This window comes from Branchiostoma belcheri, unplaced genomic scaffold (assembly GCF_001625305.1).
Source record: "Branchiostoma belcheri isolate BF01 breed outbred unplaced genomic scaffold, Haploidv18h27 scaffold45, whole genome shotgun sequence".
Classification (NCBI taxonomy): Eukaryota; Metazoa; Chordata; class Leptocardii; order Amphioxiformes; family Branchiostomatidae; genus Branchiostoma; species Branchiostoma belcheri.
The window spans coordinates 796,941-814,171 of NW_017804076.1; the positions used below are offsets into that span (position 1 = coordinate 796,941).

Genomic DNA, 17,231 nt, shown 5'->3' on the forward strand with positions numbered 1-17,231 from the left:
GACAGAGATCGGACCACTCCTCCTTTTATACCTTTTACTGTGCCTCTCTAGTGCAGGGCGCTCTGCTCTTAAGATATTGACCAATCAGCATGAAGCATAGGCTGGATTGCCCTGTCCTGAAGGTCTAGTTCACTATGCACTATGAAACATAACTATTTATACATGTAAAAAATATTGAGGGCTTCATGTTTTACCTTCAAAACAGAAAAGCACAAAACTCAAACAGGTATGCAACAGACAACATTTAGACATCTTAATCAACCTTTCAAATCTTTCATACCTTTTTGTTGACCAGTGTCTTTGTAGACGGCCTCTGTCACCGACTGTACAGCTGTGATGATCTGTTGTAGCTGACTGTTGTCTTGTAGACTCCTGCATGTAGTAGTAGTTGACAATGTTATGTACAGAAAAGTGTTAACAAGTTTCCAACTTAGCACTGTCCCTCCCTTTTGTCAAACTCTGTATAAGTGTAAATGCTTGGAATGGCTTTTGAACAGCTGATAGTACAGGGTGGCCTCAATACAGCTCATTTTAATGATATTTTTCAATTACATGTACAGGTACCGTTTGGTTAAAGGAAGAAGTTCTGGATTTTCACCAGAGTCGTTGATACAGTACCTTTTGGTCACCTCCTCCTTACACAGTGGACAGGAGACACTTTGTTTTCCTGTTAGGGCCTTCAAGATGCAGAATCTGAACAAAAGAAGCATTTCTTTATTTATTTATGTACCAAAATATCAACATACACAAGGCTTTCCTTACAAATGGACATGTTTTCTAGAACATAAGAATTCCCCTAAACCAGTTTTTTTTAAGTTTAAAAATGACATTAGCCCAGTCATTGTGGAGGTTTTTAAACAATAAAAAAATGCCACAGGAATAGAAAAGATACATACACAAACTCTTGACTTGAAAAAATCAAGTAGGAAGTTGGAATGGCTTACCTACAGAACTGGTGGTTACATCGGGTGGAGACAGGGTTCTTCAACAGGTCTAAACTACAAGTAACAGCAATGATGTCAGACATTCAAAGCATGTCAAATCATAAAGCAAATCACAACAATCTTAGATCACAACAATCTTAGATCACAACAATCTTAGATTTGTCAAGATTTTCAACATATAAAAAAGAAACCAAAGCCATCATAGCTATAGTCATACCTCCATGAAATATTTGCAGGGTTCTTACCAGGATTTTTTCACAGCGTAGGGGTCAGGTATAGAAGGGCAACTTTCTGCGGCGCGAGTCGTGCACCGAGTCCCCAATACATGGGTCTGATATTCTCCCCCCCAAATTTTGTAACTCATATTAACCACTTAAGACACTATTTATTGTTTATTGGGTGACAGATTTTGTTTTCCCTTTGCTATAGCTTCATTCTTAAGTTATATTTTCATTTTTTTAAAGATTAATGAAGCTTCTGCCCCCCAAAAACACCCCTACGCTGGTTGAAACACAGTGTAGGGGGCTAAATCACAGCGTAGGGGGTCAAAATCACAGCGTAGGGGGCCCCTACGCTCAAACAGTCTGGTGAGAACTATGATTTGTGTAAATTCCTTGTACACATTTATCTATTATAAGAAGTGAACTTAACTCAACTATAATGATTTATCACTAATTTTGCCTATGTATTTTTCGACTGGCCTAACTTTTACCAAAGCAGGCTGTCGATGTCTCCCACAATTTTTCTGGTGCAGGTAATTTTCAACGTTATCAACACCAGTGCAAGTATGCAGGAAAAGGATAATTTTGAGCCCCGACCCTTGTACGTACCATATGGGGCACTCCAGGTTTTTCTGCATGAGGCCCAGGATGTGCCGTACCCTGGTCAGCTCTGTTCCTGTGGTACTGCTGACTGAGTCCATGGTGTCTGTGTTGTCTACAGATATTATTACAAAAAATGCTGAATATCATGAAAAATCACGTTTGTCGTGAATATCATAAAAGTTTGTGGCTGAATATCATGAAAGATCACGTTTGTCGTCTACAACAAACAAATCCAGATAGAGTTGCATAACTTCTCAAATTTTTCACACAAATAAATGCAAGTCACAGAAGCTTCATATGCAAACACTCTCTGTAAAATGTATAAACACAAGTTACAACTGCGACTGACTTGAAGAATTAGATCTTACTATATTCATTTTCCAAAAAAGTAATGATCTAATAATTTCATAGTAAATCTATTGGCCACCATGGGGTGTCTGTGCCAAAAAAAATTCCCGCGAACGCGATCTGTCCCGATCGTGTTTTTACAAATCTCTTCACAGACTATCGCTTTAAATCATACTTGATCTGCGATCCTACATCTTCTGTGGTGACGTTACTATCTTATCTTCTTACCTGGTCGAAGTGTGCTCTGAAGACGCTCAGTCAGTGGAGGAAAAGGTGAAAATTAGAAGGACCGCTTGCTGATTCACACCTCTACAACGCCATTTTGTCTTCGTCTTTCCCGCGAAATGTGGAATGGTCGATTTTAGAGGGAAGACCTGGTAAAAGACTATTTTATTATACCCAATTTTATTAATGAAATACAAAGTTTAATCATTTCTTAATATTTTTATTATATTTTACTTATAAACGAATAAAATTTAATGATATAAAATTTATACAATAGTAGAAATAAAATCTGTAATTTCAAAACACCCCTGTTGATGAACTCAAAGAATGAATTATTCCAATTATTTGTCATGTGACTTACATTGAAATCTCGTTGTTGGGAAAATGTTATAAAATGTTATAAAATAAGGTTATATCTCTTCAGCGTGTCAATAACAAACTTTTGTTTTAGGTCTATGTATTAATTATTACCGGAAAATCCACATTTTTGCGTTTTTTGATCGATTTATATTCCAAAAACTGAACAAATTTCTTCAAGATCTGAGTCCAAATCTCGCGAGGTTTGGAAAGGTTACCTAAGGTCACAGTGATGACGCGTATTCATCTGGTGACAAAATGGCCGAAGGACCTTCACAAACAATCGAGATCAAAATGCACTGCCAATTATAGATTCGATTTGTTGGCGTTTCGTTGGACGATCTTTCTGTTCAAAGGTACGTGTGTAAACTTAAGTTCTCCAAAAATACATTTAAGTAATTTTGAACTTGACGGATGAAACGGTGCACTTAGAAACTAAACTGAACGTAAAAGTTTCCGAAAAAAAAAATTGGCAGCGCATCTGCACGCGAGGAGAGGAGGTTTAAGTTTTGTGGTCCTTGTCCCAAAACTAGTTCACGTGAAAACATTGGAGGTCACTGTATACGAAACAAGAATAGTTTCCCTAACCTTTGTTGTTATAATATCGTCGTTTTATGTTCACCTTTGTCTATCCAACTGCTTTGGATTAACCAACAAATTTCTGGTTTTTTTTTTCAGGTATCACAGCTCAAAAACAGTTAATTTTGGTTGGAGGAAGAGTTAAGCTTTACAAAGAAAAATGGCCACAGCGGTAAGTGGGGGCCCCCAAGCCCTTTTCCGTAGAGCGTAATCGGCCGTTTTAATTCTACGTAGAGCGTAGACGGACCCTCTAATTCAACGTAGAGCGTAATTGGCGAATTTGGCGTAGAGCGTAATTCGCTGTTTTAATTCTACGTAATGCGTTGTAGCTATCGGGAATTAACCGTAAAGCGTAATTGATTAATTGTGCGTAGAGCGTAATCCAAGCCGCAAACGGGAACTCGAGGCCTTGCAAGTGCCGGGTTGTCGCGGCGCTCGAGGTCTTTCTTGCTTTACCCCCTTCTATACAATCGAACAATCCACTAGACTTGTTCCCAGAGCCATACACAAGAACAAGGCAACACATGGGAATGATCCCACAATGCGCTGGGTACGAGATTGACCTTACCATCGGTGACGTACAGGAGGACCATTGGCCAAACGCCACAGATGGCCACAGATGAAGAGGGTAGAAGGCCTTAGAACCACATGACTTGTAAGGCCCAATAGGGGCCCTCAAGACGTTTCTTAGCGGGAACATCATTGCTGATCAATGGCCAGGGTAATGGAGGACACTCCCGAAAAGAGCAATGTCATCCCCGTCATTGTGCGGGTGATGGGTAACGCGGGACCGTCAGCAATCGGCAGCTGAGTCGTTTTGACAAATTACACTGTATTGTTTGCGGCCTTTTCTACCTTCGGACGACAACCCCACAAGGCTCAAAGGTCCACTTTTTGGTCCACTTTTTATCTAAAGGTCCAAGACTTTTCTTTAAAAGATGAACTGATTCGTGTCACCAGCAAGGCTGGAATCCGTTGTAGGAAAACTGCTCACTTTGTCATTGAAAAAGTTATCTCTGTATTTTTTCTTTGAAACCCTCTAAAAACGCTAGGAAATGCCATTTCAGAAGGTTCATTTTTCAAAGTTGGCCCCCCTTCAAAATTCTGGCTACGGCCATGTTACCTCCATTCACGGATCTCCCTCCGATCTTCGGGCGATCGACTCGCGGTCAAGTTGGTACCTGCGGTAATACTGAATACCCCGTTTTGTATTCTATACTTTCAATGTATAAGGAAGTGACCGCCGGTTACTACTTTTAATTCAAGTTATGTCACCTCTACATGTAATAAATCAAAAGGTTTTCACGCAAACATGTAGTTGCTAGGTGATTGTCAGATTGAGTTCTGCATAGTGCGTCCGGAATCTTTCGAATTTAGCGTAGAGCGTAGAGAGGCGTCCGGAATTCAGCGTAATACGTAGCCGGCTCTCAAAATTTAGCGTAGAGCGTTGTCGGGACCCCCCCTTGGAGGCCCCCGTAAGTGACGTAGTCTTGTTATGAGTCTACATCTGTTGTATGGCTATGAGTCACAAGAAACAAAATCCCGTGTGAAAAAATATAGAAAATGCTGCCATATTGTTCACCAGGCCTGTTTTCCTTCATACAGTCATACTGCAATGTTCTTATCTCCAAACAGATGTTGGGTGCAGACAAAAAAACAGTAGATTAGAAAATGTTAACGATTTTCAGTCTACCATCTGCTTGGATGTAAGCTATTTCCTATCTATTACTGTAGGCACCATTTATCTAAGTTTTGTAACACTGGTCCCTATTAAGCACTGTTCTTAGTTCTGACTGAAAAAAAAACACAACAGATAAAAAACGTTAGGATTTTCTATCCCAACATCTGCTTGAAGATACCATTAGTGCAAGTTTTGTAACACAGGTCCCCTATTATAGTATTACATTGTACCCCTCTACTGTTATTCCGTACTGAGTACCCTCTGTGGTCCCCAGGCCCTGACCTGTCGAGTGCGGACACTGCTGTATGTCCCCAGCATGCGTATCCTAGCCTCTCGGGTCCGCGTTTTCTCCAGCTTTGACCAGCAGGAGAGCGTAGAGACATCCATACCAGACCCTCGCAGACAAGGTGATGTCCTGTCAGTATCCTGAGTGCTTCTCAATGGAAAATAACTTAGTAGAGTAGAGTAGATTCTTTGGCCAAGTAGGAATTTGGTTCGAGCTAGTCTGTACTGTTGAAAACACATTCAGCACATACAGCTACAAACTGTACATGTGTAGCAGGCCAGTTGTATGCCCCTGGCTCAAAATGTCCCCCATGGTATATTCTGGCCAGGGGTACCTTTTCTCCCGCTACAGTGGCATTCTATAATTCTTTTTGTTGACGCCTTTGGTGGAAGCATTTTCTTCTTAAACCATAATGGCTAATCTCTTTCCTCGGTGACTAATTGTACATGACATAGTAACATAAGATGTCTGTCTGTGTCTGTCACTGTTGAGTCTGCAACTGTCCTGTCATTAATCCATTGAGAACATCTTCGTCTGTCATACTAGGTAAATTATCTTCCCATGTAAGTAGACTTAGTTAGATGACCTATTTGTCTATCTTAGGACTGTTCCTTATTTCTATGTAGATATAGCGAGTTGTGCTAATGGACTTTCCTGTCCTGTAGGTGAGGTGTCGGACACAGTGTGGCCTGATGTCCACCTCGGTCCCCTGGGTGCGCGTGACCAGCGCTTCCCCGGCCACGTGGGCGCGGCCAGCCAACTCTCGTCTTCCCCTCATCCAAAAACACTTTCCCAGCCGCGGGCCCCTTTACCCGACATTCTAACAGACATGACGGCACATGAACGTCAGTATGATACCGTTCAGCAGTTCCTGCATTCATCTGTGGTGACTGGGGAGGTGCAGGTATGATACCCAGACACCCAGTAGTAGAATCTTCTGTGCTTTAAGTTTTACTAGTTTTAGAGTACTGCCTTGTACAAGTTGTAGTTTTTCTTTTCTTTCTTCTCTCAGTTCTGCGTGTTGAAGACCTCAGGATACCAAACAGGACAGAACCTTTGTTTGCAAGGATCATACAATGATGGTCATACTCATACTCATTTAAAATTGTCTATTTTCTAATCTGCTGTTTTGGCAATACAAGATTTCTTGATTCTTTTTGTCCTGAAATGTCGTGTTTAAACTAAAAAGAGAACAATTTAAAATTGAAAGGATGACACACAAACCAGTAGATTGTCACGTTTAACCTAAAACTCTAGCTTTTGTTGTATCATTACATTAATCTAGTACATGTATGTATTTGGACTCTGTATCATGGCCATCTTGTGTGTTTCAGCCCGACCTACAAAGTGCCCTGGACAAGAGTGGGGACATGTTGGAGTGTGTGGCTATGGACTGTCCGGAAAAACTCAGGAAAGGTGCGTAACATTGTCTGATTTTGGGACAATTACAAATTGTAATACTTCAACACATGTATTAAACAGGCATTTTTTCACTCTGTAAGGCTTTGAAGCCAATCTAATCATTGATATGTTTGCCCCCTGTCCATGCAGATTTTAACACTTTGTTTACGGAGTTGAGCTCGCTTGACGACCCACTGACGGTGATCACGCTGAGTCAGCGCACACAGAATGACATGAGCATCTGGAGCATGGACGTGGAACAGGAGCGCGAGGAACTACTGGGCTGTGTGAGTGTCCGTTTTACGCTAACTTTTATTTGAGATATTCACGAGAAGTTGGATTGACATTTGTATAGTGTCTACTATATATACAAATGTATATGTAAAGCACTAATACAGAGATCTGAACTAAATAAGAAAAAACCCCAAATATTCCCAAGTCATTCTTGAAAAAAAATTAGGGGTGAAGACAATTTTGCACTCCTTTTATACATTTGTTGCCTTCTGCAAGAAAAAGAGAAAACATTCACTGTATGACAAATCTTTTCCTCAGGATAAGTTAAGAGATTGACTTGTACAGAAAAGAAACAAGCTATCCAGGACAGGGCATTCAATGTTGATAGTATCCCCTATTTTTGTCCACACCTCAGGGGTGGAGCCATTTTTGTGAGCACTGAAACATGATACCTCTGCTCCACAGTTTGTGACAGCAGCTCAGCAGATCTGTGAGGACCTGAAGAAGGAAGGATACTGGGCAGACTTCATCGACCCTTCATCAGGGAGAGCAGTAAGTAGCAGAACTTGAACTTAAGCTTTAGCACACTGAAGTAAACATTTGGCTACCTGTTCTCTATTCTTTACAGGGTTAGGGGCTTAATAATAATTACTAAAATTGTGCTGGTTAAAGGGATTGTAAAAACTGTTGTAAAAAGATAAAACTGTTTGTAAAAAGATTCAACATAAACCTTCTTGTTTCTCTCCAGTTTTTCGGACCATACACCAACAACACGATGTTTGAGACGGACGAGCGTTACCGGCACCTAGGGTTTAAGATCGAGGACCTTGGCTGTTGCAAAGTTATAAGCCATAAACTCTGGGGAACTCATGTGTACGTCGGAAGCCTTTATACCACCGCACCTAGTGATGGTCCTGCCATGCAAACGCTGCTGAAGAAAATAGCAGGATAGCAAAGAGAGGAAAAACATTACCTGCACAACTTGCCTAACAATTGATGAGAGTACTGTAAAATCTGGAAATGTGGCTTTATTTTCGCGATGCCTCTCGACCACAAAATGATGTGTTTCCATGCTACAGTTTTGTTTTGAAGACACAACAAAAATCTTTTCTTCAACTCACACCACAAGGTGAAATCCCGGTGAAAATAACTGAATTTACAGTATTAAGATGGGTGCAAGGATTTTTGTTGTACAATCTTAGACTATGGAGAAACAGCTCTTTGAATCAGTCATGATCTTAGTTACAGTGTGGGACAAATTAAAGAACTGTAGTTCAGTTTTCTGTCAGCAGATATATATACTTTTGTTTTACTGATTTGTTTAAAAGTATCCTTTATGATCTATAAGGTATGGTCAAAGGTGACAATATTAAAGCCCATGTTTTCAGGTCCATGATCCCTTCACAATACACACCTTGTCGCTTTTGGCATTCTATTTACATGTAGATACTGTATGTAGGTGCCAACCAGTCTTTAACCATATTGCCAAACCTGGTAACCAGTACAGATTTGGTGCCCAAAATGGCTTACCTACGAGTTACAGTGCAATGTGGATGGTTAAGTTGGTAAAGTCATGGTAGAAACTGTCTCATATGTCCACCAGAGCTTAGTGATTCAAGGAATGTCTATGGAACACATATGAGAATATGGTGGACTCTACCTCTTATTTTGTGGCAAGGTTTCTCCTGAATAAATGAAGGAAAATAGAGCATCACTTGCCTGCAGATCTTTATTTCTTTGTTACATACAAAGTGTAAAAGTTCATTGTGTTCCTGGCCAGAGATTTTGGTAAGAAGTCTTGAAGACATTGAGGTACTGTTGAGTGTTCATCCTCACCCTTCTGCAGAAGTCTCGAGACAATACGAACTCCTGGTTCCAGGGAGAAGCTGCCACCACCATGTAAGTCTTCTGATCAGACTGGCAGTACTCCAGTACTGAACGGAGGACTCTTGTATAGTGGTCAACCTTGTGGGGAAGCACAAAAGACCTTTATTTTTCTGAACATGTATTGTACCTGGAACTTAAACCTTAGAATTTCAGCTCGTATTTGTAAAAGATAATATACAATCCTGATTCGTGCAGTTTACGTCATAGACATAGTCTTTTAAGACTGACAGAGAAAGAAAGAGATTTAATCTGTATTGCGTAATTGCCATTGTACAATGAATGGCCTAGCCTCTACCAGGCACCGCGGATCGCTGGAAAAATAGTAGAAATTGGCCGAAATAAAGGGATAGTATACCAGAGAAGATCCAGGGCCATAGAAGCTCCAATTTGCGACCCACGGATCTTCTCTGGCCCTGGATCTTCTCTGGTATACTATCCCTTTATTTCGGCCAATTTCTACTATTTTTCCAGCGATCCGCGGTGCCTGGTAGAGGCTATAAATGGCCATACAGTTTAACACACTTTATATCCTGAAAGGGCACCTATTATGGCATATTGAGGATGTTCCTAACCTCCATATGAAAGTCCTCCCCTTGCTTGGAGATTTTGTGTTGTAATGTTTTATTGAAATGCTCGTACAACATGTGATCTGCCAAGCTCCATTCCCTGTGTGAGAAGAAAAGAAGACAGAATAATGTTGCATTGAAGGTGATAAAGGTGATCCTGCATTTACAAGAAAAGTCTTAACAACTTCTTGCCTGTTGAGGAAGGATAGACATCCAGGTAATAACGTGCCAAAAAAGCAGTAGAGCAACTGGATATGATTTTCTAATCATCAGTGTTACTGACGAAAGGTGCTACCTGAAACATCTGTGTGTTTCCAAAATCTTATCCAGTTGCTTGAGTTTTTGGCGTAACTTCTTGCCTGTGTTTATGTTGGCTGTCCGAGTTGTTGTCCAGTCTGAGAGGGTAGTCTGTGTACTGGTGTGGCCAGTACAGGATGTCCTGTAGTCTCCAGCACATCAGCCGCTTCAGTAACACCAGGGACTCCTGCAGGTGTTCTGTAATCATCACCAACAGGAAATCTTCCTCCAGGGTCTGAGAAAACACCAACGCAACAGGATATTAAATCAATAAATAAACAACAGGACGGACATTGTTGTGATTAAATCTCCAGGGAGATGCAGGGAGGCAAAATCTTATTGAATCTAGCAAGGACGTTATATAGACACAATGTCCTTGAATCTAGAAAGAAGAAATTACAAAATTCTAAATATTTCACGGAAGTGGGAAATTTCTTGTCAATTAATTTTCTTTATTCGGATATCACGTCATAGTTTCAGTTTTGACTTAAGTTTCGGTGTCAGTTTTGGTCTGCTATGCCAGCAGTTTTTATGGTCTTGGTTAGACCTACATTATAAGAAAATTGGCCCTTCAAATCACAATCACTGTACAGCTACAGACCTTGATATGCTGCTTGATTGCCGTCACATTGTACCATGACCGTTCGGACAGGCCGAGGTCCTGTGCCATGGGGTTACGTGTGACCGACACCCCGTCTGGAACCTCGGGCCGCTGGCTGCCGGCCGCTGGTGACGTGAACACATCATCGTACAACTGTGCACGCTGGAGGAACTCTGCTATTGGGTCATCTCCTGGATGTTTGAATAAACAAATTGTAGGCATCTGTACTGCTATTAGATACTAGTATGGTGTGGTAAAAGATTCTTGGTATTGTGTACAACAGCAAACTTTTTGAAAAGTACTAGTACAGTAGTTTAATTACCACATACTTTTGATGTCCACTAGATAGCCTGTCAGTGCCTTATGTAGTTCTATGGAGTGCAACATCTTCGAAGTTACAGAATAGTTTTAAGATCATATAGACAGGATAACAGTCGGTTATGTTATTGGCAGTTTCATGGTGAGAAACGAACACTTTGCAATGGTAATATAGGTTTGTAGTTTACCTTGTATTCCGACCACAGTACCGACCCTGTAGTGGTGAAACGCGGACTTGAACTGAGCCCAGGGTTCTCTCAGGACTGTGACATAAGAGGCACCATGTGGGAAGACGCCATGTAACGCTCGTTTGTCGTAAACGGTCCTCTCTACCAGCAGGTTGAAGTGATGAGTGTGCCGAGGCCGGTAGTGCTTCAACTGTACCGGGCCTGGCCATCCTAGACATCTAGAAAAGGAACAATTTTTGTTATGTTGTATACATACGTGATGCATGCAGTTTGCATTACACTAACCATGGTGGTCAAAGTTTGTTTAAACTACTAGTATACTATTAAGTCTTATGTGTGTATGCGTGTGTGTGTGTACTTATGTATGTGTTGTGTACATGTGCATGTGTGTGTCACGGTGTATGTGTGTATGCGTGCGTGTGTGTGTGTGTCACACTGTGCATGTGTATGTGTGTGTGTTTATGGATCTGTGTTGTGCACATGCATGTGTGTGTATGTGTGTGTCACAGTGTGTGTGTGTCACAGTGTGTTTGGCATCCACTCCGTAACAAAGTCTACAATAACTAAAAAAGTCTGCAAAATTAAATCTAAACACTTACAGATCATCCTCCCCTCCTCGTGGAAGAACGAACTCCAACTTCCTCTCATGTCCGAACCGATGGAACATGGACGCCAGTGCGGCACTTCCCGTCCTGGACAGCAGACAACACACATCAGAAACTTAAGCAAGTTCCGGAACAACAGACTTAAAGGAAAAATATTGCCTCCTCTTTTCAAACATAGATTAAAATATCTACAAATTAAAAAAACAACATTTGGATTGTTGTATAAGACAGCTTCTTCAAAAATGATGCAGAGAAAAATATATGAATATGTTGATTGAGATGAAATTATTTGATCATCGCTCTGCGCACCTGTCTGTTCTGATGAAAACCAAGTTGATCTTCTCCGTACATCCTGGGTCTTTATACCTGAGACATGCGCAGTAACCTGGACAGTCTGGGACAGTCCTCAGTGCACCTCTTCACAGTACACACCACCCCGAGAAAAATGGACAAATAGTTAGAATTTGTGGGCTTCAAAACCGTGAATGACTATACTGTGGCTCTCAAAAATAGAATACACTTTAAATTAATGAGTTGAATAAAAAGGATAGGGTAAATTAGAACAAGGACATTATAATGTCCTTGATTTATAGAAATAGAAATGAAAACACTAAAATATAGACAAAAAGTATGTTACACGTATTTCAATTTATTGAACAGCAATAAGTTTGAATGTCACTTTCAAGTTCCCTCTACAGGCCTTGTACTCGTAAAATGACCAGTAACTGAGTAACTGTTACTGATTCAGATAAATTGCAGTAACTGTATGGTACCTTGTAGGCTGGAGGTCATTTTTCCACTCTCTGGTCTTCCTATTGCTTTTCAGGGAGATCACCACTAGAGTCGACAGCAAAATCAGCACAGCGAGGACCCCTACCGGACGATATTTGACCTGCACCGCCGCCATGTTCAAACCACCTGTTAAGCTGCAGTCTTCAACATTAGCAGAAGGGTTTCCCGGGTTCCATGGCGTAGAAACGCAGCCCAGTGTCTTGTATGATAGAAGTTTGTTTTCAAACGGTAGACAAGTACATGTACAAGCACAACGTCACAACATAGTGTGTTGTGTGCAGTGGCATGAAACATAAGTTCAATTCCTCCAATTTGGAACCAACAGGCACACACTGTCGTCAGTCGTCATCTAATAGTCCAATGTGAACGATCGAGGCAACAAAATGATCGAGGAGTAGTCCATTACTTGTAAGGGGAGGGTTTATAACGTTAGTAGAGAACGCAAAAAAGGTCCCCAGTTCCAACTGGACATCTTTAGAAATTCCAAAACTACAGTTCGTTGTTCTGGTGACTGATACAGTGACTGTGTTCAGAATCTGTAAAAAAAAATATCACGTTTCACTCGTACCTTTCACATTTTCACACAGCAACAAGCTCCACGGTTTGAACCCGGATCTTACTTATTGATCCTCTGGCTGTTTATGAAATCCATAGAAATGTATAGCCTAGTATCAGGCTTTCAGGCACGGGACATTGTAGTGAGCTTATAGCTTGGAGGGTTATCCGTAATGAGTGCATTTTAGAGGCATGTGTTGAGACTACTGTCTATAGTGCCGCACATATGTTACCAGGGCAGTATACCATGGTACCAGCTGGAATTGTACGTACTGGTCCAGCCGGTTTTGTGTTTCCAAAATAGAGGGAGTGTCATACGAAGCAGAAACACTGCCAAAAAGATCATTAGTTTTTATTACCTTAGAGTATTTTGAATGAAAAGTGGACCTACTGTTAGTTCAATAGAATGAACGCCGTTGTATTTGTGAAAAATCCTTCTTATTTAACAAAATAGACTGGAAATTTGAATGCCTTTGTGACAATTTGAAGGAAATCTACACTCGAAAATTTCTAAGGTAAATTCAAAAGGGAGCATAAGATATATAACCTAATATTCTATTTCATGTTTTGCAAAATGTCTAAAATACTGTATCATACTTGTTGGTTTTGCATGGACGTAGGTTCGAGTTCAGGGGCAAACAAGCCTCAAAGCGTAAAACCCCTTTGCGAGCCTTTCACCTTTTCCCCATTCGCGAAAATTATGGAAATTAGACCCTCCCTCAGACTACATAGTACAGTACGTCATTTGCCAGGCAAGCTGAAGCGAGCGGACGCGTCGACAGACTTTCCTGCCTTAATACAGCAAGGAGACCCTTGGTTTGGTTTGGTTCATCAAGCCGTTATCGCTGATATTCGCAAGGTAATGTCTTGTTTTTCTAAAGTCTCTCTAAGATTGGTGTTACGTCCTCAAGTTAAACCTAGTCCATGTTTAACCTCCTTGGTTCAAGCAATCGAAATCATTTCCAATTTGTTGGGTGATGCAGGGCCTAGAGAAAAGATAGACTTACTAACAGCAGAAGTATGTAGTCTGCCATATGTGTTCCACCAAGAAGGTCCAACCTTCAAAAAACAAGTTTTTTTGTAGCCTCCATGCACCAGGCTTTCCTACGGTAGTTACTAGTAATCTCCACTTGGGTGGGGAAATGGATACAGACTGGCCAATTTGATACTGTCTTACCCCCACCAAAAGATCTGCTTGGAGATTAACGGTAGTATGGTAATAAGGAAATAATCACGAAGGGTTTAATTTACCCCTCCGCAACCCGCGGGCAAGTAAACTTTTCGTTGCTAGCTGGCCGGTTATTCTCACTATTGCTCACATCGATTTTCCTGTCTTTCAACCCGAGCCGTTCGTCTGGAAGAGACTAGTGATTTTAGGCGCTTTGTTGAGTCTGATTTTGTCGTGAAAGAATGAAGAAACCTAACAGATGGTGTGATTATCATCAAGGAGTCATGAAAGCTCCTTGTTATCATACACTGTTAGTTTGTTACCTCCAGGCCAGAGGCAGGCAATGTGCACAATTAAAAGATTTGCTTGAGTAGCTAGAATGAAAGGGTCACTTTTAGCATAATGGATGCATGTTGTCTGACATGTCTCTGGATAGAAGTCAAGCTATTCCAAAACTCTGTGTAAGAAACAGGGGCGAGCAGTAGAAACATAAAAACCCTCCTGGTCCCGGGCCGGGGTTCGAACCCACGACCCCCGCTTACAATTCGACGCTCCTGAATCAGCTAAAAGGTCTAGACCCATCGGCCTATAACCCCCCCCCCACTGGTACATCTGTACTGTGACAAGTGCCGACTCATGCCATGTACAAACGTACAACCAGCTTTGCGTTCCTGTGGGACTGTGGTTTTCTTTTTATTCTATTCGGCTAGACTTTTTTTTAACTATTCGCCCGCCTGCATTATAATTTATACAACATTAGTTTTGGGGTCTTCAGAGGATGTCTTCCATAAATGATAGTCAGTATCGTCTAATATGTTTTAGGTATTGAAGTGAAATAATTGGAGACACTATACGACTTTTTTAATGGGGGGGGGGGGCGATGAATTATATCTAAGGTGTCTACGTTTGTCTGTTTGCAACTAAAAGTGACATGATCATGTGATTAGTTATTGAGGTTCCAAAACGTGGTGTTTTTTGTTTCATATTTATCAGTATTTTTGGGCAACGTAGCAAGGTAATTCGACACCCCCGTGCTGTATGTGGAGTGGTATCGTCTATCAACATAGCCTGGTTACCAAACCTATTATAGCTCCCGAGTCCTACATCCTCTCCGCTAATCATGTATTGTGATATCAGCCGGTTTGTCAGCCATGTAGCACTATTATGTGTTATGTATTATATGCTTCCTGAAGGTCTGGAATCTCAGTTTTTTTGTTTTGATTACCTTCGCCAAGAAGTTTATGTTTTCGTAGGCGTTCGTTTAACAGATATAATTGATGCAATATAGGATCCTATTTGCGCAATCAGGGGGATTAAGCTATAATTTCTTAGTCATAAAGGCTAACATCATTTGGCGAAGGTATGATCGTGGAACTCTAGTTCTTGTATAAAACGTAACTCGCATTGATGATTGGTTCTTCTGGCTCGCAAAAAGAGGTTTCAAAATTAAGGTTTCACTAAGCTATGGACAATTTCGTAATTTCTTCAGGACAAACACTTCATCACCATGGCAACAAGGGCGCTGACGTCAGCTTCACCGCGTACTCACGTCGGTGAGAAGCCGTACAGGTGTGAGGAGTGCGGCAAGCAATTCAGTCAGCTGGGACATCTGAAGGAACACATACGGACTCACACTGGTGAGAAGCCGTACAGGTGTGAGGAGTACAGCAAGCAGTTTAGTCATGTGGGTTCTCTGAAGAGACACATGCGGACTCACACTAGGGAGAAACCCTACAGATGTGAGGAGTGCAGCAAACAGTTTAGTGAGTTGGCTTCTCTGAAGAGACACATGCGGACTCACACTAGGGAGAAACCCTACAGGTGTGAGGAGTGCAGTAGGCAGTTCAGTCAGTTCGATCATCTAAAGACTCACATGCGGACTCACACTGGTGAGAAACCCTACAGATGTGAGGAGTGCAGTAAACAGTTCAGTCAGCTCGGTCATCTGAAGACTCACATGCGTACTCACACTGGTGAGAAATCCTACAGATGTGAGGAGTGCAGTAAACAGTTTAGAGAGTCGGGACATCTGAAGAGACACATGCGGACTCACACTGATGAGAGACCCTACAGGTGTGAGGAGTGCGGTAAACAGTTCAGTGAGTTGGCTTCTCTGAGGGAACACATCCGGACTCACACTGGCGAGAGGCCGTACAGATGTAAGGATTGCAGCAAACAGTTTAGTCAGCTGAGTCAACTAAAGACTCACATGCGAACTCACACTGGTGAGAAACCCTACAGATGTGAGGAGTGCAGCAAACAGTTACAGTCAGCTCGGTCATCTGAAGACTCACATGCGTACTCACACTGGTGAGAAATCCTACAGATGTGAGGAGTGCAGTAAACAGTTCAGTGAGTTGGCTTCTTTGAAGAGACACATGCGGACTCACACTGGTGAGAAACCCTACAGGTGTGAGGAGTGCAGCAAGCAGTTCAGTCAACTTGGTCATTTGAAAGAACACATGCGGACTCACACGGGTGAGAAACCCTACCGGTGTGAGGAGTGTAGCAAGCAGTTTAGTGAGTTGGGATGTTTGAAGAAACACATGCGGACTCACACAGGTGAGAAACCCTACCTGTGTGAGGAGTGCGGCAGGCAGTTCAGTCTTCCGGGTTCTCTGAAGAGACATATGCGAACTCACCCTGGTGCAGCGTTCAGTTCAGTAACCGAACGACATTAATATTTACGTGGAAAACCGGCATGAAGCCCAGTTGAAGTGACGTCGCCATTGAAAACAACGTCACTACCCGCGCGGTCCATTGTTTGATATCATTTAGAGACTTCAGTTAAAATGTTTGATTGCGGATAATCAAGTGAAGTAGTAAACCGTTTGCCAGCATGTTAAGGCGACATCGCTTGCTTTTCAAAGCCTTCTGATTGTCATTCTAACCATGCACACCTCGACTTATCTTTGTAAATAAATAACCAACTTTTATCATTAGTTGTTGTAAAACTGCCATAGTTCAAATGCGTTGAACTTTTCATAAGTTGTACATATCTTTCTGCAGTTTCGTATTACGTATTTGTTTAGATGTATTACGTTTGAAGTCCCCCTCTGGATCCGCGGTGGGCATCCGGACTAGGGTTCCTCCTGTGTGATCCTCCCATTTAGCGACTATCCAATTTCCACCCCCTCATTTGAGGTTACAGAGTAGGGACCGTACACCTACCCCAGGACAGGGAAATTGGTACATTCGGGCCCCCACACCACGTCAAGGTAGGAGGATCAGTGAGGGAGTGGCCAATGTAAGTTATCAAGAAGGCCAATGTAAGCTGTGTTGTTTAGGATCTAAACATATATTATTATCATACCAGGGTAGGTAAGTAGATAACCTAACTGCTGTGTGTGTCTCTCTCTCTTACACGCACGCACA

At 41.7% G+C, this 17,231-nt stretch overlaps 3 protein-coding genes and 1 pseudogene across 4 annotated transcripts in view; 2 read left to right on the top strand and 2 right to left on the bottom strand.

Annotated features, from left to right (window-relative positions):
- The window catches only part of LOC109478690 (serine/arginine repetitive matrix protein 2-like), a 32,251-nt gene extending 29,799 nt beyond the window's left edge, over positions 1-2,452 (bottom strand). The window contains 5 exon segments of the mRNA XM_019780358.1: positions 281-372; positions 619-693; positions 945-998; positions 1,775-1,880; positions 2,345-2,452. Coding sequence (XP_019635917.1) covers positions 281-372; positions 619-693; positions 945-998; positions 1,775-1,866 — 313 coding nt within the window. The 5' untranslated portion in view covers positions 1,867-1,880; positions 2,345-2,452.
- Positions 2,453-2,927: 475 nt separating this feature from the next.
- Positions 2,928-8,406, top strand: LOC109478717 (methylmalonic aciduria and homocystinuria type D homolog, mitochondrial-like). Its single transcript, XM_019780429.1, has 8 exons — positions 2,928-3,054; positions 3,377-3,449; positions 5,233-5,365; positions 5,910-6,148; positions 6,579-6,660; positions 6,796-6,932; positions 7,345-7,431; positions 7,628-8,406. Exons 2-8 carry the CDS (start codon positions 3,438-3,440, stop codon positions 7,829-7,831), a joined length of 894 nt encoding a protein of 297 aa, XP_019635988.1. The 5' UTR covers positions 2,928-3,054; positions 3,377-3,437; the 3' UTR covers positions 7,832-8,406.
- An 11-nt stretch (positions 8,407-8,417) lies between these two features.
- On the bottom strand, positions 8,418-17,215 carry LOC109478713 (galactosylceramide sulfotransferase-like). 2 transcript variants are annotated; one of them, XM_019780422.1, is made up of 9 exons: positions 16,898-17,215; positions 12,115-12,669; positions 11,651-11,758; positions 11,336-11,428; positions 10,737-10,954; positions 10,231-10,421; positions 9,692-9,864; positions 9,339-9,432; positions 8,418-8,844 (listed from the first exon to the last, which is right to left on the bottom strand). In XM_019780422.1, the coding sequence occupies exons 2-9, from the start codon at positions 12,246-12,248 to the stop codon at positions 8,641-8,643; spliced, it is 1,215 nt and encodes a 404-aa protein (XP_019635981.1). In that variant the 5' UTR covers positions 12,249-12,669; positions 16,898-17,215; the 3' UTR covers positions 8,418-8,640. The 2 variants fall into 2 exon arrangements, with proteins under 2 accessions (XP_019635981.1, XP_019635982.1); XM_019780423.1 differs by having other exon boundaries at positions 8,742-8,847; positions 9,290-9,432.
- On the top strand, positions 12,677-16,813 carry LOC109478708 (annotated as a pseudogene).
- Positions 17,216-17,231: the final 16 nt, after the last annotated feature.